At 41.8% G+C, this 26244-nt stretch overlaps 1 protein-coding gene across 1 annotated transcript; it reads left to right on the forward strand.

The window, feature by feature from the left end:
• agtrap (angiotensin II receptor-associated protein) lies at positions 1-25189 on the forward strand. Its single transcript, XM_060851975.1, has 5 exons — positions 1-76; positions 518-552; positions 10764-10875; positions 12811-13027; positions 22870-25189. Exons 1-5 carry the CDS (start codon positions 50-52, stop codon positions 22986-22988), a joined length of 510 nt encoding a protein of 169 aa, XP_060707958.1. The 5' UTR covers positions 1-49; the 3' UTR covers positions 22989-25189.
• The last annotated feature ends 1055 nt before the right edge of the window (positions 25190-26244 follow it).

The following is a 26244-nucleotide window of genomic DNA, read 5'->3' on the forward strand; positions in this document are numbered from 1 at the left end:
CAGGTCACATGATTCGCCTTGAAGTTTGTTACTTCGTGAAGTTTCAGCCATGGCGTTACCGGTGGTCAGTCTGAAGGTAAAGTTTGTAGAATGAAAGGGGAGCTTCAAGAATTCGAACTACTCGCTAAGAACATGGTTGTCGATCGGGATCTTAAAGAAACCGTCTAGCGTCAGGAGAAGCCCAAAGTTTAAATTATTGGTCTCGTGCGAGGCTAAGCATAAATTTTGTCTCCTCTTCCCCTTCTCCTACTGCCCCTTTCCCTTCCGCCAGTCTTTCCCCCAGCCACTGCCCCCTTCACTTCTTGTGAGCTCCAGGCTGACATCTATTTGACAGGCTCTTGGGGGTGGTTTCGTCAAATGACAGAAAATTTGAGTCTGTTTCAGACGGTAATGTTGGCTGTTCTATGATTGTCTAGGAATGATGTTTTTGGAGATTGATAGACCCTAGTCCAGTCTGTCTCTAGAATTGTAGTGTTTGTTTAATTATTTCGATTGACCTGGGTTCATGTTCCAACAGATGATCATCGTTGTGCACTGGCTCCTGACAACCTGGTGAGTGATGGATTAACTAACACGCATCTGTTAATTGAATTTGTATTCCCGAACATATGGGTGAAAACGTATTAATTTTTCTTAGCCCTTTTTATTGTAGAAAAAAAATTGCATAGTGCTCGAGAATTAATTGTCTCAATGGCAATTTACTTTCAAAGGAAAATACAGACTAAAGCATTTGCCAAAGAGGTGAAGTTTAAGATCTTGAAGGGACAGTAAAGATTCTAGAGCACAAAACTCAGAAGAACAAAATTCAGTCATTGACAGAGGGTGACTATATGGTCCAGAAAATGTTCCAGAGATAAGTCGACAGCTAATATTCATTGGAGCACGTAAGGTAGCTGAATAAAAAGGGAACAGAGCTTACTGGAGTTTGTACTGGACAATAAAATGCAGATGAAAAGTTGAAGAAGACCTGACTCTTGCTTCAGTAATTGGATGACCAAAGTATAATAATGGGGTCAGATGTGAAGGAGAATGCACGAATGGCTAGTATTGTGAAACAAGTGTTTGGAAGGAATGGGTGGAAATTGTAGGGACAGAAAAAAGGTGGAAAGTGGTGAGATGAAACACGATAATGAGAATTTTTATTGGTGGGTTGGAATCTAATGTACTTTACTGTGGACAGGAGTGTTAGGAGCAAATCGAAACATGATCGGGGCATGAGTTTTGAGTAAGCTGTAATTTATAAGGATGGGAGACTGGTCAGGAGAGTATTGGAACAGTTGATTTTGGAAGTGACAATCGTAGATGAATACTTTTGGTAACAGATGTTTTAAAGGAGGAACAGGTATTGAAAATACTATGGATGAGTAAATTTTGGAGAGGAAGCTTAGCTTCAGGTTGACTACAGTTTGTTTGCAGGAATGTAAATACCACTTTTTTTTATTTTTCAAATGTAGTACTTTGGATAATTTAAACACTTTATACCCAAAACTCCATTTTGCAAATGCAGCAATGAGGCCATTTGCCTAAGCAAATCACAACTAATTAATACAAATTTTTCATTTTAATATTTTCTGTCCTGCCAACTTCCCTTACCTGGGGCACAAAACAAAATTAATTGTACCAGCTGAGCTATGATCTATTGTCTCAGTTCTCAAAGCAGAAGCTGGTTAAGACTGAATGTTCATTTTATTGTGTCTGTTTTTTTGTAGTAAATTTGAAACAACAAAATTAGAGTTTATAGTGGTGATGAAAATTGTGTTTTGAATGGAATAATGTTATGAACGTCAGAGGATTCTGGGACATTCCAGGCTAACTGGAGCTGTTTGCTTCTGTATCTAAATCATTTGGCACTTCAGTTCAATTTATAAAAATTTTTTGCTGTCACATCTAGAAGGTACTTCAACATTTTAAAGTGGGTACGAGAGGAGAGAGTGCAAACAAAATGCTAACCTGTTAGCTGCCTTGGCTAATCTCCTATTTTGTAATGCTGTTGAAATTTCACAAGTTCCTGTGATATTGGGACAGACTGGATGAAGCAGAAAATAGTTTATGCATTTCTACAGGGGGAGTGGAAGCAGAAAATCATAAGAACATTACAGCCCAGAAATACCTTATCTAGCGCATGTCATATTTTGACCCCACTTCCTGCTCGTACTCAAATGCTCCAATATTTTTCATCCTCAAAGATGTTTTTATTCCATAAAACTTTTTAAAAAAGGGAATCTGTTTCAAAATTTATTTGTATTTCTTCTATACAAACATCTATTTTCTATTCTCCCTTTTTAATTGTTCTATTAACAAAATAAAGTATCTTAAATCTACGTCCGCTTGTGATAAATTGCTGTGAAGGCTGTCCTGCTTACTTGCTCTGTCACAGTTACACTAATTTGACTTAGAGTTATAGAGGTGTACAGCACGGAAACAGACCCTTCAGTCCAACTCATCCATGCCGACCAGATATCCCAATCTAATCTAGACCCGTTTGCGAGCACTTGGCCCATATCCTACAAACCCTTCCTATTGATATACCCATCCAGATGCCTTTTAAATGTTGCAAATGTACCAGCCTCCACCTCTTGTTTTGGCAGCTCATTCCATACATGCACCACCCTCTGCATGAAAAAGTTGCCCCTTAGGTCTCTTTTATATCTTTTCCCCTGTTGCCCTAAACCTATGCCCTATAGTTCTGGACTCTCCCACCCCAGGGAGAAGACTTTGTCTATTTATCCTATCCATGCCCCTCATGATTTTATAAACCTCTATAAGGTCACCCCGCAGCCTCTGATGCTCCAGGGAAAGCAGCCCCAGCCTATTCAACCTCTCTGTATATTCAAATCCTCCAACCCCGGCAACATCCTTGTAAATCTCCTCTGAACCATTTCATGTTACACAATATCCTTCCTATCGACTTCTCCATTTTTTTTGTATTCTTTCTGAAATTAAGTTCCCAAAATTGTACGTGAGGCTCCAATCATCCTTTATTCCCCAGGAGACCTCTTACTATTTAATGCATGTTTCCTTTCCGTGTTTCTACTGATTTATGTGCTGACCTTGTTTTCATAACCCATCAGCTTTCCCACCTTCTTTCTTGAATTTTAATTGTATCAGAAAACTTCAGGTACTGCCTCTTCAAGTCCAAATTTTGAGATACAGTAAACAAGGACAATCTAAATCTAGATAAATGGGCAATACTATTCTCTCTTCTCAGTTTATCTGTCCTTTCACTCCTTCCACTTTCTCCTTAACTTAATCTGTCATCTCTGTCTTCTCTCTTTCATGGTATATTAAGTGATTTTTGAAGATTGATAACCACTGCGTTTCCTTTATTAATCCTTTTGATTTCTTCAAGTTCTTTAAGTCTGGCCTAATATGAACTCAGTACTGTCTGTCTGTTGTTTGGGCACTGGTTAATTCTTTGCTTCCAAATTGCAGTGTTATCTTTCCCTAATACCAATTCTAGGACCCTCCAAAACATCTGAATTCTATGTAAATAGCCTGTAATGTTCTGGTTTGTCCCAGCATCCTCTTTGGAAGAGTCACGTTTGCTGAACTTAATAGCAATCTTGTGAAGAATGGTTTGAGATGAATTTGTATTTCACAAAGTAAAATGATTGTTCGTACATCATAGCCTTGATTTAATTTTTCCCATCATGACAGGCAATGAGTTGGAAATGGGAGAAAATAATTAAGAACCAAATAACCCAACCTCATTCCCAGTGGTCTAATATTTCTTATAGCGATTTGAGACTCTGGACGAGGTTGTCACTAAAATAAAGCCAGGCCTAATGGATATGTAAAAAATCACAGCCTGTTAATGTAATTAGTGCCAGAACTTAACTTTAATCCTCACCACCCTCCTTTTTTCATTGGGCAGATTCTCTGGCTTCTGTTGGGTAAGGATCTGCACTAATGTTTCTTGTTTCCCAGGCTTTGACATGTTCTATACTTGAAAAGGCAGCAAGCCAGCATAATAATTGAGAACCAGATGATTACCTGAGTTTACGCTGTTCAGAGGTTGCTGGTCCATTTGAGTTTTGGTGGGTGAGTTGGAAAAGGGAGAGGTTGGTGTTATGTTGAAATAACTCTGATCTCAAATGCAAATCAATGTGACCAAGTAATAAAAATTGAATAAACTTTTCCTGGAGGCTTGTGATTGTTAATCTGCAAAAATATATTTAATGAATAAAAATCTAAAAGTACATTCCAAAGCGTTTCAAATTGGATATTGTGGAAAGTGTAGTAGTTAACCACTTCTCCAATGAACAAGTAGACTTGGGTGCCTCAACATAAATGCAGTATATATCTATGAATGCACATCGTAATGTTGCAGTCATACAACTGGTGGAGGTTTATAAATTACCAGTCTACTATAGGCCTTCAGTACCCTTTCCCCACTGCACCTTTGTGGTGTCTACCTAAATACTTGGTGCATCCCTTAGTATGTAGTCATAGACCTTGAAATATGCCAGTATGCAATATTTGGTCAAGGCAGTTCTATTTACTGAAAGACCAGCATGCTTTTGTACTATTTAGTTGCTACTGTTGTGGTCAGGTTAGAGTAAGTTATAAGAATGAAATACTGAGGTATAAAAACATGGGGCACACATTTAAATTGTTGCTAATTTAATGAGCAGCATTGGTACAGAGCATATCAATCAGTGGTCAGAGTAAGGTGGCTGTTGATGTGGTCAGGGCCACGCCTTTAGCACCCCTAACCTTCAATAGTCTCAGGTGAATTGTGGGAACTGAATGAGGGAGATGTTGGTGTTGAGATATTAAGTTTGTAGATGTTACAGTGACTACCAAACCCACAAGGTCAGCCCAGTGGATCTTGTAGAATGAGATGCCTGATTTGGAGCAGTTAGCCTGGTCCAATCAGGGAATCCTGGCTGACAGATGGAAACAGGCGTGTTAGAAGTTCTGCTCAATGAGGGCAGGCTCTAAGGAAGTAGACCAGTGTCAAGTGCTATGTAAATAAAGGGTGAGTTGCTGATGAGTTAATTCATTGGCGACATAAAAATAAAGATACGTTCCTGAAGGAATTCACTTGCAACACACCTCTTTGAGTTGAGGTAAGCATTTCTGGCATCATGCCATTATTTGGGAAGCTTGACTCATTCGATCCTGCCATCAAAGACTGGGTCCAGTATTGGATAGAATGCATTTTATTATTTTTGGCAGATGAAAAGCAATGAATCATTCTCCTGACAGCTTTTGGACCCACAGCTTTTTCAGTTATTAGGAGCCTAACTTTCCCTGAGGCACCAGACACTAAAACCTTTCAAGAGTTGATAGATTTAGTGAAGGTATATTACGATGTCAAACCACCGCTAATTCTGTGACACTCAGTTTTAAAGAATTTGAGAACCAGTGAATCCGTATCGGGAGTTTTGATGCAGGTATGACTGGCAGAGGAGTGTGACTTTGGTTTAACCCTTTATGAGATACTGAGAAATCATTTGGTACGTGAGGTTAATGATGTAAACATGCAAAAATGCCTACTAGGTGAAGCCCAAACAGACACTATAACTGACTTTCTTATTAGCAAATGTGGCAAGTGCAGTATATGCATTATAGGGTATGCCAGTGGATATGTACTTCTTGCCAGGCTGACTGAGCTTGGGAGACACCACTTGAGTGAAGACAATTGCATAACCTCACTCAGGACATATCTTGAACAGAGGAACTCTAGGTCAGCCCACAGCAAAATCCCAAGACAAAGCCACGCCTCATCCGAATAGTTAACATTGTTTTTCAGCATCTGCCAGCAAGCCATTGCAGCTACTGCTGGTGTGGGACTGAAGACAGCAAAAGAGTCCCATTGGGCCTGAATTGAGGAGAACCCAGAGGCCAGTATCCAGGAGGGAGCACAGCCTGGAGTCCACCAACATCTGGCTTGGAACAGTAAAATTGGTTTGGATTTGGACGTTGCTAACCAATCAAAGTAAACGCTTGGTTTGCAGGGTGGCACAGTGACTTAGTGGTTAGCACTGCTGCCTCACAGTACCAGGGACCTAGGTTCAATTCCCACCTTGGGCAACTGTCTGTGTGGAGTTTGCACATTCTCCCTGTGTCTGCTTGGGTTTCCTCCCACAGTCCAAAGATGTGCAGGTTAGGTGAATTGGCCACGCTAAATTGCCCGTAGTGTTATGTGTATTAGTTGGGGTAAATATAGGGGGGGTGGGTTTCTTTTCGGAGGGTCGGTTTGGACTTGTTGGGCCGAAGGGCCTGTTTCCACACTGTAGGGAATCTAATCTAAATGGTCACCTGGTTCTAATGGAAGTTGATATCGGTGCAGCTGATTGCAAAACTCACCTTTAATGAAAGTTGGTCTGGATTCCAAGTTTGTGTAAGACCTCGGCTAGACTGAGAACCCACGCCAAGGAACCCTTACAGATTAAGTGTAGAACTTCAGTCTCTTATGAGAAGCACCTGGTTCAGTTACCACTGTCTGTAGGAAAAGACTTAGGCCTAAGCTTAAATGGGGTGACATTAGGTGAGAAAGATTCACCTAGATTGGCTCAACACTTTGTGATTTTAAAAAAAAAAGGCTGCCTGAGTGAAGCCTTCTGAGTAAATACCCAGAAGGTTTTCAGGAGGTCCAGGGATTATCGAAAGAGCCAAAGTTAAAAATCACACAACACCAGGTTATAGTCCAACAGGTTTATTTGGAAGCACTAGCTTTCGGAGTGCTGCTCCTTCATCAGGTGGTTGTGATGAAGGAGCAGCGCTCTGAAAGCTAGTGCTTCCAAATAAATCTGTTGGAGTATAATCTGGTGTTGTGATTTTAAAAAAAATTTTGTACACTCCAGTCCAACACCGGTGTCTCCAAATCAAAATAGCCAAGGTGAGCTTGCATGTAAACCAGGAAGCAATTCCATGATTCTGCAAGGCCAGCCCAGTGTCATTTGTCTTGTGTGCAGCAGCAGAGACAGAGGTCAGGAGGTTGTAAAGCAGAGGGATAATCAAACCAGTACAGTTTGTGGAATGGACCACACCAGTCCATGCCAATTGTGAAGCTCGATAGATCGGTTTGCCTTTGGAGGGGATTTTAAACAAACAGTAAACCACTTCTCGCAGCTGGATAAATACTCCGTCCCTCACGTAGAGGACATATATGCAAAGCTGGCAGAAGGGGCTGTCCTTCACAAAGCTGGATATGAGCCCTGTGTACTCACAATTATGGTTTAGATGAGGATTCCTAGAATATACTGCAATAGATACCCGTAAGGGTTTGTGCCAACTATCAAGATTGCCATTTGGGGTATCATCAGCCTGTGCCACTTTTTCAGCAGACAATGGAGAGCATTTTACAAGGTCTATCCCAGGTCACCATTTATCTGGATGACATGCTAATAATGAGGAAGACCAATAAAGAACACTGAGAGAACTTGGACATAATCCTTTAGATGTTTCTCTAAGGAGGGCATATGCCTTTAGAAGGAAAAAATGTGTGTTTGAGGCACCATAAGTGAACAACTTGGGCTACAGAATTGACAAGACCAAGTTACACTGTTCAGAAAATAAAGTGAAGGCAGTCAAAATTGCCCTGCCTCCCACATCTGTACTGGAGCATAGGTTTTCCTTGGGTTGGTAAATTATTATTGAAAGTCCATATATAATCTGGCCTCCATCCTCGTACCCTTACATCTGCTATTTAAAAATGATCAGCCTTGGAAAGGGTTTCATAGCCTTTAGGGAACTGAAGAAACAGCTATCATGGTTTAAGACGTTGGTACCTTATAATCCCAAGCAAGATCCGGTGCCCATGTGGAATGCCCCTCTTTACGGTTTTGGGGTAATGTTGGTTTCACATGGTCCAGTGGAGAGGAATGCCCAATCGGGTATGCTTCCTAGACTTTCACTGATGTAGAGCGCAAGTATGCCCAAACAGAGATGGACGTTTAGTGGTCATGTTTAGTATGAGAAAATTCCACCAAACTCTTTATGAACATTAAAGTTGTAATGGTAACAGTCCACTAACTCTGCTAGGGCTACACAGAGGGCAAGACTGTGCACCCATGGCTTCAGGTTGAATTCAGTGGTGGGCACTCATTTGAAGTGCATACAATTGCAAGTTAGACCACCGGCCAGGAGGCTAAGTGGCAAATGTGGATGCCTTAAGCTGCCTGTTGCTGGCAGATAAACCACCATGGTGGTGCTACCACTGTAGAGTCTGTTCTGGTTTTAGACTTCCTGGATATCCTTCTGGTCACGGCTGACACTATCAGACTGCAGGGACACAATATCCTGTCCCGGCCAAAAAAAAACAGCGAGTGGTGATGCAGGAAGCAAAAAGACCATCTCAAGCAGAATTGAAACCTTTCTGGACTCGGTGAGACCAGATCATTTTCTACAATGACAGTTTATCAAAACGGTTGGACGTGCATAGAATTCTGGAAATCCATAGAATCCCGACAGTGTGGAAACATGCCGTTCGGCCTAACATGTCCACAACGATCCTCAGAGCATCCTACTCTGATCCCTCCCACTACCCTTTTCCCTGTAACCCTATATTTCCACTGGCTAACACATCTAATGTACACATCTCTAAACGCTTACTGGCAATTTACCATGGCCAATCCACCTAACTTACACATCTTTGGACTGTGGGAGGAAACTGGAGCACCCAGCAAAACCCCACACAGACACAGGGAGAACGTGCAAACTCCACACAGACGGTTGGCTGAGGGTGGAATCGAACCCAGGTTCCTGGTGCTGTGAGGCAGCAGTGCAGCCCACCCTTAGATCATTTGTGAAACACAGTGACAAGGATAGAAAAGCTGCAAGCATCTTTTACAATATACAGGCTCCTGGAAATATTGATCACAGATAAGGGACCATCATAGACCAGCAGAGAATTCGGGTATTTCCTAACGTTGAATGGCATTCAGCTTATAAGAACAGGTCCATATCTCCATTGTCTAGTGGTCTGGCAGAAAGAGTAGTCCAAACTTTTGAAGGCAGGCTTAGTGAAGCCGTAGGCTGTTTATTTAAGTTACAAACTGTCACTGTTCCTATTTGATTATATGACCACCCCTCATGCAACTAAGGGATAGCTCCAGCAGAGTTACCAATGGGGGAACTCCGTACAAGGTTAAATTTCATCTTCCTAGACCTGAGGGCGATTGGTGAAACAGCATCAAGAACACCTACAGGATACAAGACTCCTCCTAAGGGGGAGAGACAGTTTACTTCAGGGGATGAAGTTTTAGTGCCGAAACCACTCAGGATCCTGCATAGGTAAGAAGTATGGTTGACGTGAATCAGTTCCTGTGATGACCAAAGTTTAGGTAGGTGAAGTGGACTTGAACAAGCATGAGGACCACATGAGAGCTGCAAATTCTGAAATGGGTCAGAAGCAAAACATACCCAGTCCCTCAATATCCGGAAAGGCTGTCTGAACCTGTGGATTCACCCCCTTCCATCTAGCACTGAAGAAATCTTGGAGTCTGAGATGAGCAAGATAGATGTCACAGCCTTGAGCCTTTACCTCCTGAAGAAGAGAATGAATTTCTTCCAAGACACTCCAAGTGCAAGAGGTGGGCTACGGTCCAGTACTCTCTGGCCCTAGTAGAGGCGGAGACTGAAGACCTGGACCTGATGCAAAAATGCCCCAGGAGAGACTACAAGAAAAAGAATAGGCATATGTCCCCAGACCTGGAGGGGGCAGGATGTTGTGATTGTAACAGTCAATGAGGTGAACCTCGTAGAATGAGTTCCCTGATTGGGGCTATTAACCTTGTCCAGTCGAGGATTCCTGGTTGACAGATAGAGGAGTGTCAGAGGTTCTGCTGACTCTGACAGCTTGCCCAGAGGACACTGGTCCAACTTCCAGTACTGTACCTGTGTAAATAAAAGGTGACTTGGTGACAAAATACCAACCTCTGTGGAGTTATTTGCAACTTGACTTTTATAAAGGCAGAGAATAGATTCTCTAGTGAATTTCTTGTAACTACAATTGGACATGATCATCAATCATTTTATTTGGTATTATGAACCCTAGATGCTGGCTAGAATGTGGAATTATGGGTGTGAGTAATGAGTTAGGTGTTGGGAAGACCATGAATTACGTATTGTAACTTTTAGTTGGTTGCTGTCACTCAGCTTTAAGAACTGAAGTTGATGTATCAGTTTCTGTAGAGGCTGGTTCCTGTATGATTAAATGCAGAGCCCTTAGTGTCAGGGTTGAAAATCAGCTGAGAGTTCTGCTGCTAACATTGTCTTTTGAGGAGGGAAGTGATTGAGTAATTCTAAGCTCATCTTGCGCCTATCTTTCTCCCGTTTCCGCAACAAAGCGGCAGCGAGCTGAGTGTTTCACATGAAAATGATACGGAGTGATTTTGGGGGAAGGGAGAAGAATTTTTATGGTAGAGTTAGGAAATTATTTTGCGATTTTGAACAAATAAAGTAGGTACCTCTGAAATAAGCAGAGCTTTAGCATATCTTGGAACATTGCCCAGAAAAGGAGACCAGAGGGGAAGTGGCAAGAGAAAATGTTATGTTGCTTAAGCAAAATCAATAATGTAATATCAAGCATTTTAAAAGCTCAGCAGAACGTTGCCAGTGGTGAAGTTTCAAAGCCCATCGAGATTGTGGTCGATCATCAAGTTATAACTACTTTCTTTCTAACAGAGATTTTATGATTAAATACATACTTGTACAATTGAACCATTCCAACTACTTGAGATGGTAATACATTCAAAGAAACTGTGACCTGAGTTCCAAAACAGAGCAGCTTTATAATGGTTTTTGTTTGATAGGGGCTACTTGTATCCCTGGCTCCCACAAGGTTACCTCTGGAGTAATTATGCTGTACTGGCCATCGGGATTTGGGCCATTGCTCAGAGAGACTCTGTTGATGCTATTGTCATGGTGAGTACTTCCAGTTCAACACTAGTATAATGCTTTTCCTGGTGTAACAGCAGTTTCCAGTTCATGTTTTCCCACACCCTACATTTGTGAAAGCAGTGCATTTTGCTGGAACACCGCTCACTGACACTGGGCACCCAAATAACCAGTTTCATATGAATCTGAATAGTGACTGTTTAAGTTAATGCTCATTGCATTTACAGCAACAACTTCTGTATGGTCATAGGGGTGGGAACTGATTCTTTCTGTACTAACTTCTTGACTCAGCGTATTTATCGTTCTCCTCTTTACTAAGATCAGTCACCTCTATGCAGACTGAATGGGATCTAGTTACTACATTGTATCACAAACTGATCAGATAGCCATTAAGAAGGCAGTTCACACTACCTTCTCAGGACAACCATGGTTATGCAATAAATGGTGACTTTACTGTTGACACCCACCAACCAAATTTTAAAGAAAAACCTGGAATCCTTCTGGTTTGAGTCACCTCACATGTAATCTTATGGGGAAGTTACACTCTGTCCCATAACATGTTAGATGACTAATTTGCAAGATTTTTGCTGTAGTTCTGTGAAGTTGTAATTATTTAGAAGTGTTTAATTCAGCGAAGCAGATGTAGGATTTTTTAAAATGAGGAAAACAGGGTCAGGATAAATTGGTTGATATTAAATTGATATTAACTTTTAATTAGCTGTTCCTTCCTATGTATTTGCCAGCCTGTAGATAAAAAATGTTAGACTTAGTGGCTATACAATCTGTTTGTATGTTAATTACACCAACTGCATTCTATCCCTCTGAAGATAATTGGGAAATGCAAGATTGTGATTTATGATGGTGTCACCTGGGCATTAAAATGGAGCATTTCAGCAACGGATAAGTACCAAGGCTATGCTTATGAGATTGGGTGCATGTGTCAGTTTGCATGACGGTTCCAAGTACCAGACTGCTTCAGATAAGAGTTATGAGGTTTAAAATTAAAAATCACACAACACCAGGTAAGAGTCCAACAGGTTTAATTGGAAGCACACTAGCTTTCGGAGTGACGCTCCTTCATCAGGTGATTCCTGTTGGACTCTTACCTGGTATTGTGTGATTTTTAACTTTGTACACCCCAGTCCAACACTGGCATCTCCAAATCATGAGGTTTAAAATATTCTTCGCACTGACCTTTTATTATGAGGTCATTATTAGTTGGGTTAGCTTACTAGAAGTATTTGTCCTAGGATGAATATGCTTACATATTATGTAAGCTGAAAGCTTTATCCCTGCCTTATGCTGGATTCATGCACTTTCTTCAGTTCAGAAAAGATTTACAAGGATGTTGCCAGGGTTGGAGGAATTGAGCTTTTGGGAGAGGCTGAACAGGCTGGGATTGTTTTCCTTGGAACGTCGGAGGCTGAGGGGTGACTTTGGAGGTTTACAAAATTGAGGGGCATAAAGTCTTTTCCCTGGAGTCGAGGAGTCCAGAACTAGAAGGCATAGGTTTGGGGTAAGAGGGGAAAGATATAAAAGAGACCTAAGGGGCAACTTTTTCTCACACAGGGTTGTTCATGTATGGAATGAGCTGCCAGAGGAAGTGGTGGAGGCTGGTACAATTGCAACATTTTAAAAGGCATTTGGATGGGTATATGAATAGGAAGGGTTTGGAGGGATATGGGCAAGGTGCTGGCAGGTGGGACTAGATTGAATTGGGATATCTGATCGGCATGGATGGGTTAGACCAAATAGTCTGTTTCCATGCTATGACCTGGAATGATCTTGTTCTTCCGGGTCTTACTGAAAGTCTATGATGTCAGTATCTGGGTCAAAGGTTATTGACTGCCATTGCCTACGAGCTGGGGAATGGTGTTTAGAGCTAGAATAGTAAATGTGGGTATTAGACACAGTGGATTTCTTTCTGTTCTCTAATCCTGTCTGTCTTTCTTTCTTTTTTAGTTTCTGGTTGGCATATTGATAACAATTCTCATGGACATCATCGACATTGCAATCAGCTATGATCGTCTAGCTGGTAGACAGCCCGACACTACATTAAGAGACCAGTTCCGCTTCAGTGTTGGCATGGCAATTTTAAGTCTCCTTTTGAAACCGGTTTCTTGTGTTTTTGTGTATCAGATGTACAAGGAACGAGGGGGCGATTATAACCTAAACTTTGGTAAGAACCTAGGTCAGCCAAACATATCATCAACACCAAGTGATGATGTGGGGGCTGGGTATGGTGGTAGAAGTAGAAAGTTTGGTGCTAAAGCAATCTGCACAATGAGAGGCATCAACTTACTTTTTTTTGTTTTCTCTCACACCACCCCTATTCTGTTTGCAATCACTAGAATAAAGGGACTTTCCTTCTTTGCTATTTCAGTGACCATTGACACACACTCTGGAGTGGAGATTCAATGAGAAGCTGCATTAAGAGTACTGAATCTTGGAGGTATAGGGCAGTAGTGCAGGTTCTCATTGTAAGTAGTGAAATAGGGCATTTGCAGACAGCCTGAGGTTGGAGGTATTCAAATAATGGCTGTCTGTCTGTTCATGTCCTTGCACAAAGTACACATTCATGACTGTTTAGGAATTGCTGAATGATGTTTAGGGGCTGGCTCAGAGTGGTTCACTCAGCGCAGGACAGCGATATTTCTATGCTATAGGCTTGGCTGTTCACTGAATAAACTCATTGAGCCTTCAGGACAGCAGTGAATAGTCTGTAGTGAAGCCATTGTTAGTTCTAAAGATGCACCTTTTAAAATGGCGAAAACTGCAAAGAAGGAAAAGAAAGACAAATAAAATTTTAACGTTTCTCGGGTTTATGGTTTGGTAAATTTAGGTTGGGCATGTTTCCAACTCCAACCCTTGGAGGATTGAGACTGTAGTGCAGTACTTCAGAAGAATGAATTGTTGTGAATGTATCATATGCAAGGGATGGGGTGACACTTTGTGCTAGTTATACTGTATATTCCTTTTTCATGTTGTACCTGTTCTGTTTGTTCAGTTACCTGCTTCACTGCCTCCATAAGGTTTTGTTTTAAAAGCTTATGTTTGTCTTTTTCTTTCTCCTTCTCCTCTCTGGTCTCTCCATCCCAGACTTGGACAGCTCCATTGACAGCAGGTTTACGTGTGATAGCGTTGAATCTGGTGCTCACTACGGCCACTCCTACTGAACTATCCATCCCAGTCTCTCCTGCAGTGCGTGTATACTCTTCCTCCCTCTGCTGTAAACCCTCAGTCCTACTTTGATCTGCCAACATTAATATCATTCCTCCTGAACTGCTGAAATGTTGCTGCTGTTTATTTATTCTTTGTGAAGGTCCAGATTATTAGAAAGTTTCATTTTGATTTTGTGGAACACTTTATTTATTTGATATTTGTAATCTTATTGAAATGAGATTTTTTTTCTCTCTGTTATACGATGGACAGTTAAACAAAGATTTGTGGTATGTTTGTGCTTTTCATAGGGCCACTCAGAAAGCCTTATGAGAAACTTAAAAATGGGGTAAGAAATTCACAAGGGTGGTCTTGCTATGCTGAGTGTGCTGACGTTGGCTAAAACACTAAAATTAGCCTTGAGATTTCTGTATAAGGAGGTTGAAATCTGCTGATGGTAAAATCGATTGCAAAATAACTAATTCTGAGGACCAAAGGAAACCATAAGGGGATATTAATATGTTGGTAGAATGAGCAAAGCAATGGCTGATGGAATTCTATGTGAGTAGGTATAGGAGGTACTCGCTGGTAAAGTAATATTTACTTTATTTTTTTTTAAAAATGTTCTCCAGTTTGTTTTTGTAAGATATACAAACTGCCCTATTTAATCTGTAGTCCCCTCACTCCCCTCTTTTCCTCCCTAACTTCCCACAGTTTTCTTAATGTTGTTCTGTCACTAAGGTTTCGATCAACTCTGAAGCCACCTCTTTCTGTATCCATCTTTCTCTCCTCCTAATCACAGAGGAGAGATCTGTTTCCATGCTGTAAATCCCTTCGGTCCAACCCGTCCATGCCGACCAGATATTCCAACCCAATCTAGTCCCACCAACCAGCTCCCGGCCCATAACCCTCCAAACCCTTCCTATTCATATACCCATCCAAATGCCTCTTAAATGTTGCAATTGTACCAGCCTCCATCACATCCTCTGGCAGCTCATTCCATAAACATACCACCCTCTGTGTGAAAAAGTTGCCCCTTAGGTGACTTTTATATCTTTCCCCTCTCACCCTAAACCTATGCCTTCTAGTTCTAGTCCCCAGTGAAAAGACTTTGTCTATTTACCCTATCCATGCCCCTCAATTTTGTAAACCTCTAAGGTCACCCCTCAGCCTCCAACGCTCCAGGGAAAACAGGCCCAGCCTGTTCAGCCTCTCCCTATAGTTCAAATCCTCCAACCCTGGCAACATCCTTGTCAATCTTTTCTGAACCCTTTCAAGTTTCACAACATCTTTCCAATAAGAAGGAGACCAGAATTGCATGCAATATTCCAACAGGGGCCTAACCAATGTCCTGTACAGCCACAACATGACCTCCCAACGCCTGCACTCAATACTCTGACCAATAAAGGAAAGCATACCAATAACCACCTTCACTATCCTATCTACCTGCGACTCCACTTTCAAGGAGCTATGAACCTGCACTCCAAGGTCTCTTTGTTCAGCAACACTCCCTAGGACCTTACCATTAAGTGTATAAGTCGTGCTAAGATTTGCTTTCCCAAAATGCAGCACCTCACGTTTATCAAAATTAAACTCCATCTGCCACTTCTCAGCCCATTGGCCCATCTGGTCCAGATCCTGTTGTCATCTGAGATAACCCTCTTCGCTATCCATTACACCTCCAATTTTGGTGTCATCTGCAAACTTACTAACTGTACCTCTTATGCTCGCATCCAAATCATTTATGTAAATGACAAAAAGTACAGGGCCCAGCACCGATCCTTGTGGCACTCCATTGATCACAGGCCTCCAGTCTGAAAAACAACCCTCCACCACTACCCTCTGTCTTCTACCTTTGAACCAGTTCTGTATCCAAATGGCTAGTTCTCCCTGTATTCCATGAGATCATCTTCAAAGACCGCAATCTCCCCCCCAGACGTGATCAACGATGCTCTCCACTGCATCTCCTCTGCCCTTGAGTCCCGCCCCTCCAATCACCACCAGGTCAGAACCCCACTGGTCCTCACCTGCCACACCACCAACCTCTATATACGTCGTATCATCCGTCGTCATTTCCGCCATCTCCAAACGGACCCCACCACCAGGGATATATTCCCCCCTCCTCCCCTATCAGCGTTCCGAAAAGACCACTCCCTCCATGACTCCCTCGTCAGGTCCATACCCCCCCACCAACCCAACCTCCACTCCCAGCACCTTCCCCTGCAACCGCAAGAAATGCAAAACTTGCACCCACACCTCCTCCCTTTACTTCCCTCCAAGGCCCCGAGGGATCCTTCCATATCCCCCACAAATTCACCTGCACCTCCACACGCATCGTTTATTGCATCCGCTGCATCTGGTGTGGCCTCCTCTATATTGGGGAGACAGGCCACCTACTTGCGGAACGTTTCAGAGAACACCTCTGTGACACCTGGACCAACCAACTCAACCATCCTGTGGCTCAACACTTCAACACCCCTCCCACTCCACCAAGCACATGCAGGTCCTTAGACTCCTCCATCGCCAGATCATAGCAACACGACGGCTGGAGGAAGAGCACCTCATCTTCCACCTAGGAACCCTCCAGCCACAAAGGATGAACTCAGATTTTTCCAGTTTCCTCATTTCCCCTCCCCCCACCTTGTCTCAGTCCCAACCCTCAAACTCAGCACCACCTTCCGAATCTGCAATCATCTTCCTGACCTCTCCGCCCCCACCCCCACTCTGGCCTATCACCCTCACCTTAACGTCCTTCCACCTATCGCATTTCCAATGCCCCTTCCTCAAGTCCCTCCTCCCTACCCTTTATCTTGGCCTGCTTGGTACACTTTCCTCATTCCTGAAGAAGGGCTCATGCCTGAAACGTCTGTTCTCCTGCTCCTTGGATGCTGCCTGACCTGCTGCACTTTTCCAGCAACACATTTTCAGCTCCTCCTATGAGATCTAACCTTGCTAATCAGTCTCCCACGGGGAACCTTGTCGAACGCCTTACTGAAGTCCATATAGATCACATCTACTGCTCTGCCCTCAATCATCTTTGTTACTTCTTCAAAAAACTCAATCAAGTTTGTGGGACATAATTTCCCACACACAAAGCCATGTTGACTATCCCTTATCAGTCCTTGCCTTTCCAAATACATGTACATCCTGTCCCTCAGGATTCCCTCCAACAACTTGCCCACCGCTGAGGTCAGGCTCACCGGTCTATAGTTCCCTGGCTTGTCTTTACCGCCCTTCTTAAACAGTGGCACCACATTTGCCAACCTCCAGTCTTCTGGCACCTCACCTGTGACTATCGATGATCTCAGCAAAAGGCCCAGCAATCACTTCTCTAGCTTCCTAAAGTGTTCTAGGGTACAGCTGATCAGGTCCTGGAGATTTATCCACCTTTAACCGTTTCATGACATCCAGCACTTCCTCCTCTGTAATCTGGACATTTTGCAAGATGTCACCATCTATTTCCCTACAATCTATATCTTCCTTATCCCTTTCCACAGTAAATACTGATGCAAAACATTCATTTAGTATTTCCCCTGTTTCCTGTGGCTCCACACAAAGGCTGCCTTGCTGATCTTTGAGGTGCCCTATTCTCTCTCTAGTTACCCTTTTGTCCTTAATATATTTGTAAAAACCCTTTTGGATTCTCCTTAATTCTATTTGGAGAATAGCTATCTCATGTCCCCGTTTTGCCCTCCTGATTTCCCTCTTAACTATACTACTACTTCCTTTATACTCTTCTAAGGATTCTCTCAGTCTATCCTGTCTGTACCTGACATGTGCTTCCTTCTTTTTCTTAACCAAACCCTCAATTTCTTTATTCATCCAGCATTCCCTATACCTACCAGTCTTCCTTTTCACCCTGACAGGAATATACTTTCTCTGGGTTCTTGTTATATCATTTCTGAAGGCTTCCCATTTTCCAGCCGTCCCTTTTACCTGCGAACATCTGCCTCCAATCAGCTTTTGAAGGTTCTTGCCTAATACTGTCAAAATTGGCCTTTCTCCAATTTAGAACTTCAACTTTTAGATCTGGTTAATCCTTTTCCATCACTATTTTAAAATGAATAGAATTATGGTCGCTGGCCCCAAAGTGCTCCCCCACTGACACCTCAGTCACCTGCCCGGCCTTATTTCCCAAGAGTAGGTCAAGTTTTTCACCTTCTCTCGTAGGTACATCCACATACTGAATCAGAAAATTGTCTTGTACACACTTAACAAATTCCTCTCCATCTAAACCTTTAATACTATGGCAGTCCCAGTCGATGTTTGGAAAGTTAAAATCCCCTACCGTAACTACCCAATTATTCTTACAGATAGCTGAGATCTTCTTACAAGTTTGTTTCTCAATTTCCCTCTGACTATTGGGGGGTCTATAATACAATCCCAATAAGGTGATCATCCCTTTCTTATTTCTCAGTTCTACCCAAATAACTTCCCTGGATGTATTTCTGCGAATATCCTCCCCCAGCTGTAATGCTATCCCTTATCAAATATACCACTTTCCTGTCCTCTCTTGCCTCCCTTTCTATTCTTCCTGTAGCATTTGTATCCTGGAACATTAAGCTGCCAGTCCTGCCCATCCCTGAGCCATGTTTCTGTAATTGCTATGTTATCCCAGTCCCATGTTCCTAATCATGTCCTGAGTTCATCTGCCTTCCCTGTTAGGCCCCTTGCATTAAAATAAATGCAGTTTAATTTATTAGTCCTACCTTGTCCATTCCTGTTTGACTCACTTCTGTTCTCAGCTGTACCCCCATCTCAGTTCGATCTCTTTCCTCACCATCTCACTGGGTCCCCCCACCTCCCTAGTTTAAATCCTCCTGAGCAGTTCTAGCAAATTTCTCTGCCAATATATTAGTCCCTTTCCAATTTAGGTGCAATCCATCCTTCTTGTACAGGTCACGTCTATCCCAAAAGAGATTCCAATGATCCAAAAATGTGAATCCTTCTCCCATACACCAGCTCCTCAGCCATGCACTCATCTGCTCTATTCTCCTATTCCTGCCCTCACTAGCTCGTAGCACTGGGAGTAATCCAGATATTACTACCCTTGAGGATATCCTTTTTAAATTTCTGCCTAACTCTCTCATCTCCCTTCAGAGTCTCAATCTTTTCCCATCCTATGTCGTTGGTTCCATTGTGGACAATGACCTCCTGCTGGCCCCTCTCCCGTGAGAACATTCTGCACCCTCTCAGAGGCATCCTTGATCCTGGCACCAGGGAAACAACACACCATTCTGCTTTTTCTCTGCTGGCCACAGAAACATCTGTCTGTACCTCAGACTACAGAATCCCCTAACACAATTGATCTCTTGGAAGCCGACGTACCCCTCATTGCATTAGAGCCAGTCTCAATACCAGAAACTTGGCTGTTCATGCTACGTTCCCATGAGAATCCATCACCCCCTACATTTTCCAAAACAGCATACCTGTTTGAAATGGGTATATCCACAAAAGACTCCTGCAGTAGCTGCCTACCTCTCTCACCGTTCCTGGAGTTAACCCATCTGTGTCTGTATCTGAAATTTTCCCCCCTTCCTATAACTGCCATCCATCACATACTGTTGCTGTTGCAAATTCCTCATCGCTTGTATCTGTCTCTCCAACCGATTCACTCGATCTGATAAGATTCGCATCCAACAGCATTTATGGCAGATATAATCCGCAATAACCCTTAAACTCTCTTTAAACTCCCACATCTGACCAGAAGTACATATCACTGCAAAGGCCATTTTTGCTCCTTCACAATCTACAGACCCAGAAAATAACACCATCTTATTCCTCTACAAACATTGCCCCAGGTTAAATTAATAGCTATGGCTTATATTTTAAGTTTAATCAAGAGACTTCTATCCAAAAACACACAATCAAGAAGTAACCCACTGTACTCACTAATACAGCCTTTCTCTTGGACAGACTTAAAATATAATTAACTTATCTGATTCTGTGCTGTGAACTTCACCCAACAGTACCTCCAAGATTAGTTGTGAATTTCACTGTTTGTTGATTTTCCCAGATGCACTCCGATGTCCAGCAATACACAAATTCAAAAGAGCAAAGGCAGTAACTGTGCAGGTTCTCGTTTTCTCTCTCTCTCTCCTGCACTGTCCTTCCTCACCATGTGCTTCCTTTGTCTGCTCTTCTACCTTTTAAAACTGCTGTTGTTTTGCCTTTTTTCCCCCAAAGTTCCAAAAAAATGCAATTGCATTTAAAACAGTAATTGCTGCTCCTAGAATTCAAGGAAATCACCTCCAACACCTAAAATATCTAAAATAAAAAGGAGCAGCTCTTACAGCCAGAATTTTTTCCTGTCCTCCATCTTGGATTACCCAGAATCCTGCTGCTATATCTTCTCCATAAGCTCACCTTTTCCATGACATCTACCTTCTCCTTCCTCAAAATGTTTCCAGTAAATCCCTGACCACCAACTTCGTCCTCAGGCCCCCCTGTTAGCTGACTTAGAAATTAGTCAGCATTTCTAATTTCTCTCTTCAGGTACAACCCCAACTCTTTCCAAAACTTTAGTCATCACTTACATCAAAGAAGAAAACAACATTAACCCCTCACTTCTGAGAAATCATGCCTTGACCCCCAAATTTGTCCCTTGAGTTACCCCACTGTGGGATATAGGTAAAGCTGTGTTACTTCTGCTATTATAATTACTTACACACTGGTGTGAGTTCATTTGCTTTGTATAATTGACTCAGCTCTTGGCTGAAACAACAAGAATGGAAACTGTGGAGGAAATACATAATTGTTTTTTATATTAGCTAAAATTGTATGCAAGAATGAAATGGGACTGCAAAACAATGGTAGATATTACAGGCGTATAGATAAGATGCTGTGAGGGGAGGCAGTTAAGCTAGATACGCCTGTATGAACAGTAGTATAAACATCTGTTTCCCACTTTTACACAAACACAGGAACAAACCCCAATTAAAAGGGTCTTAACGATCTGTATGAGAAGGGAGGCACAGATGGAGGGAGTAGATAATGGGAAGGAAAGGATGTGCCTAACAATGACCCACAGTGGGATGAGGTCAAACAGCCTTGTGAGGCCAGAAATAAGCATTTTGTCACAGACAAGGCCGGATAAGGCAAGAGATAAACCGGAGTAATGGGTGCTGGTCTTAGGGAAGTGGAAGATGTAAACAGGGGAGGAGCAATGAAATAAAAAAAATATAGAAACCAAATTATATAAATATCGAGTATTCGTTGAATTCGGTATGTGTTTGTCCCTGCCTTGTGGACGGTGGACATCGCACCCACTTGCAAGTGTGAAATAAATGACACGACTGATTCAGATCTTGTCTCGGACTGAAATTATTGAAGTGAGTGAGCTTTGTTTCTCACACCACTCTACCATTTATCTTCATACTGTTATCCAAAGATGTGATTGGGCTTACAAAATGCTCTTTGAGAGAAGTACAGCTGATTGTCCATCTTTCTATTGCCTTTTTATTGGATATTAGGCAAGTAGTTTAAAAGTACTTGATGAATCTCAATTTCAGCTAGTTATACTATGGGAAAACTGATGTCTCTGTTCTAGACTATGCCCCAAACTTCACTCCATCACTTCCAAATCATTACGTTTGGTCATTGTTTAGGTTGAATCAGATTGATGGTCATCTCATCATCTTGCTTGAGTGTCTGTGCCCATGTCTACTCCTTATAAAGGAGCAGATATAATTTTCACCCGATCTGGCCCCTTTTGCTGACACCTTGAATCTTGCCTTTGCAACCTCCAAAACTGCTTCTTTTAAAGGTCCTTCAGCTAGTTCCACATCCTCTACTTTTCATAAATTTAAGTTCATTGTCAACTGTTGATACTGATCCCTGTTGTCATGATGCATTTTCACCTTGGAGTTTAAGTCCTTTTCATGTCCATCCCTTACACTGTCTTTTAATGTCATCCAGTTAATCAAACTTTAAGGAGTTCTGCTTCCTTTACTCTGACACATTGTGCAAATCACTCCTTTCCACACCAGTGGGTAATTGGAGGAGAGACAGACAGGTACAGAAATAGAGGTGGCTTCAGAGTTGATTCAAATCTTCATGATAGAGCAACATGAACTTCCTACAGTTGCTTTGGGAGAAAAAGGTGAGGGGAGTAGGGGCAACAGTTTTCAGGGGGCAGTTTGTATATCTGTTAAAAACAAGCTGGAGAACAATCTTTTAACACCAAAGATCTGGAATTATATACTTTTCTATCTTCATCTAAACCTTTAAAAGCCTAATTAAAATCCACTATTTGACCAAGTTTTATTTGTCATCTCCTGGTATCTCCTTCCACTGTGTCCATTACTGCCTGATCACACTTCTGAGAGATATCTTGGGGTCATTTGCAAATTGTTGATTTGACAAGTTCAAAATATTAATGGGACAAGACAGACAAAAACAGTTTTCAGTGACCACGGTGGGGGTGAGTAATAGGAAAAAACAGTTTTTAGATGTGTTCCATAACCTCAAAATCAAAATGGAGGCCACGCCAACATTTAGAAATAGATCGATTTGAAGACAATAAGAATGCAAATAGAGTGGAGCAAAACAAGAGCATGAGGTCTGAATTACTGTCAATTCAGGTTAATTGGCTTGAAAGGTCCATTTCTAGGTGGTAATTTATAGGTAATATTGAGACTTTAGTATCATTCCTTAGTTCCTGCATCTGCTAATGTTGCTTTGACAAACTGGTGCTGGAGCATTCTGTCAGCTCACTGAGTTTGCAGCTGAAACCAAGACTATCTCAGGATTCATGTGTTCCTCATTTGAGGATTTTCATTTTCTTTTCTGCCAGTGATCTGTGCGGTTGCGGGGGGGTTGGCAGAAGAGACAATGATTATTTCTCTGAATTGTTCTGTACAGGTTTTCCAGATTTAACTGGGAATCGAGATCGAACTTCGTACCAGACTATCGATGGGCCCGAGCCTCCCCACGCACCTGCTGCTTCTGCAGGGATCAAGATCTCTCCTGCTGCCTACTAATATCAAGCTTTAAAGCACAACTGCACGAAAGTCCACATGAATACCTTGTGCCTTAGATTCAATAATCATTTGTTTTTTTGGATGTGTGTTGATGTGTGAATGAATTCTGTGAAAATTTACTGTTCATCTCTTGCAGATGAGATAATATCTTGTGACTGTCTGGGAGACAGATGTCATTATCTGTGGTCGGGGGAGGATGAGAAGAGAAAATGAATTGATCTGAACAGGTTTTTGTGAATTTTTTAAATTGGCAGTCAAGTTGAAACTTCATACCAGGCCATCGCAAAGAAATTACATGGAGTTGAGGTTTGGAGATTTTTACACATCAAAAACTTCTGGCCCTGGTGAATTTAAGTGTGTCTAATAGGATCTCGATTGAAATGACAGTGGACCATCAGTCTCGATTGAATACAAGATATGAAATGAAAGTTGTTCCCAACTGCAGAGATGTTATGGCTCAGTGGTAATACAATGCCATAATGACTAAAGTGTCATCAGATGAAAGTGATCCCTGCAAACTGGGGTATTTTATTGCTGCTGCTTTACAAGCCTTTTCATTGTAGACAGTGGCCTCTCAACATGACTTAGCTGTAGAAAGATTTGTTATTTACCACATCTGTGGTCACTTAATGGTGATTAGGGTGGGGGAGTCTTGTTTTGTATGGTATTGTAGTGTTTTGGTTGGCAGGTGTAACTGTCAAATGTGGTTGATTTGCATGCCAATGTAAAAGAGCCACTAGCCACCTGCCATTTAGCCACAGGAACATTGCCATCCCAGCATCCCACAGTTTTGTGTTCCAGCTACTTAAATTTGTGTTGATTGAATTTGTAGTATAATTCAAGTTCACGCTCAAGCTTTCTTGCTCATAGTTAGTTCCAGTTTCGGAGACTTTGTCATCTAGAGGATTGTGGTAGCACTGTCTCTGAGGTTTGACAGAAAGGATAACCAATTTAATGCTCCTCTAAGTTTGTCCTCTAAGGTAATGTCTGGAATTAATCTGTTGGATGGGCATGGCTAGTGCTTAATTGCTATTTTTCAGTGGACATACAAGCGGCATTAAGTGCCCAGACTTAGAGTTATAGAGTTGTATAAGCACAGAAACAGACCCTTCGGTCCAACTCATCCATGCTGACCAGCTATCCTAAATTAATCTAGTCCCCTTTTTCAGCCTCTGGCCCATATCCATCTAAATCCTTACTATTCACACATCCATTCAGATGCCTTTTAAATGTTGTAATTGTATAAGCCTCTACCACTCCTTCCATTCACGCACCACCTTTTGCATCAAAACGTTGTTCCTTGGATCCCTTTTACATCTTTCCCCTCTTGTTTTGGACTCCCCCACCCTGGGGAAAAGACATTGTCTTTTTACCCTATCCATGCCCCTCATAATTTTATAAACCTATATAAGATCACCCCCTCAGCTTCAGACGATCCAGGGAAAACAGCCCCAACCTGTTCTGCCCAGCTTGTTCTGGCCTGAAAGTGATTCCAGAATTAGCTATTTGTGAGTTGTAGCTTTAAGCTGTTACACACAGTATACTGTACTCTTCACCCACAGTGCATGGTGAACCGGATAGCATGTTTGGAACAGGTGAAGGTTTGTTGGATAGATTAGTCTTTTTTTTGTGCTATTTGTTCCAGACTTGGAAACAGACTTCATTTGTAGTTAGGAATTGTTATTTGTGGTCTCAATTTCCTATTGCTGCCATTGGTTTGAATTATGTTTACAATTTTAAGTTCTCTATTCTGCCAAAATTACACCCATTTCTGTAAATTTAATGTGTAAAGTAATTTTTTAAAATGCTATTAACTACTAAGTAACTTGATTTTACAATGCTGCATAATTAGGTAAGGACGAGAGAGAGAGAATCAGCAGGGACTGAAACCAACCCAAACAGTTGTTGGGGAATTGCTACTGTTGCCAATTGGATATAATAAAGTAATTTTTTTGCAGCGCCCTCCTCAAGATCATTGCTAGCCTCTACATGTGATTCTATTGCCATGGGAACAAGAGCAGGTATTAATCTTGGGCTCACTGTATGTGCACGAAGGTGTACATCACTGTGTAATTTTATTCAATTATGTGCCATTTGTTCTGATTTTAGTGCCTAGTTACTGTCAGCATTCTGAATGGTATAATTGTGAAATGTATCTATTATTGCTATTAAAATCCACTAAAATGGACTTACTGCTGTAAGCTTTTGAGTGCTACCAAGTAACAGATGCAGTTCAACATGATTTAAAACACAGTGGCAGGAACAAATGGAGGCATTACTTTTTTCAGTGGCAAAGCAGCTGAATTTATAAATCCTCAAGATTACTATATCATGAAGAATTTCCTAATTGTGCTAACAAGTAGAATACCACAAATAGATGGCAGCAGTCATCTTGCCACCAATCTGGCTGAGCATAAGCTGCATTATTGAATGCCATTTCTGCACTTTAGGATCAAGTCTAAAAATAAATCTTACATCAAATAGGTTCATCCAATCTACAGTCCTTTTAACTTTACTAATAGTAGCTTTGTCTGTTGCTCTTCCAGTCGTCTTCCTCATCCACTTTCAACATACTCCAACTTCCTGGCACTGAGGCATTTCTGCAAATCACATTTTGCACAACATGCAGGGTAACTACAGGACATCTGATTTCTGTAACAATTCCCTCAAATGAATAAAGCAATAAATATGACTAAGCAATTTTGTCCACAATTTGACTGCTAATTTGGAGTGCATATTATGTTTGTGTGTTTTTTAAAGCAATAAATCTAAAAAGGAAGCTTTGATTCACTGGCACTGCTTTGACTTATTTTATGAGCATAAGAAGGGCAGGTGTGACTCCCTTAATATTCATCAACAGTCCTTTGCTTAAGCCTCCCCCCTCTGCGTTTTGGTCAGCTTGCAGAGACTGAGCATGAAGCAGTCACCCCCTCATTATAGTATTTCTTTGTAAGCTTTGAAAGCCTCAGGGAAACGAGACAAGAGTCATTGAACACTGACCGAGTTGATCAGCAAAGCTGTTGTTTTGTGGGAGAGATTTGTGGAATCTCCAGGGATTCTTTCATTTAATTGAGAAATCCTTGTATCAGCTGGTTACAGCTACAAGATTTATTGCATGCCTTGTTGATCCTTGACTTCATTGATCAGCCACACGTGCTTTAGATAAAATCCAAGTGTTCCTAATACAAATTCCCTTTAGTCTGTATGTGGCCGTTTTTACTTTCAAACAACTTTCTCTTTGCAGTGCATTTTGTAG

Source organism: Hemiscyllium ocellatum, chromosome 37 (assembly GCF_020745735.1).
Source record: "Hemiscyllium ocellatum isolate sHemOce1 chromosome 37, sHemOce1.pat.X.cur, whole genome shotgun sequence".
NCBI classification, from domain to species: domain Eukaryota; kingdom Metazoa; phylum Chordata; class Chondrichthyes; order Orectolobiformes; family Hemiscylliidae; genus Hemiscyllium; species Hemiscyllium ocellatum.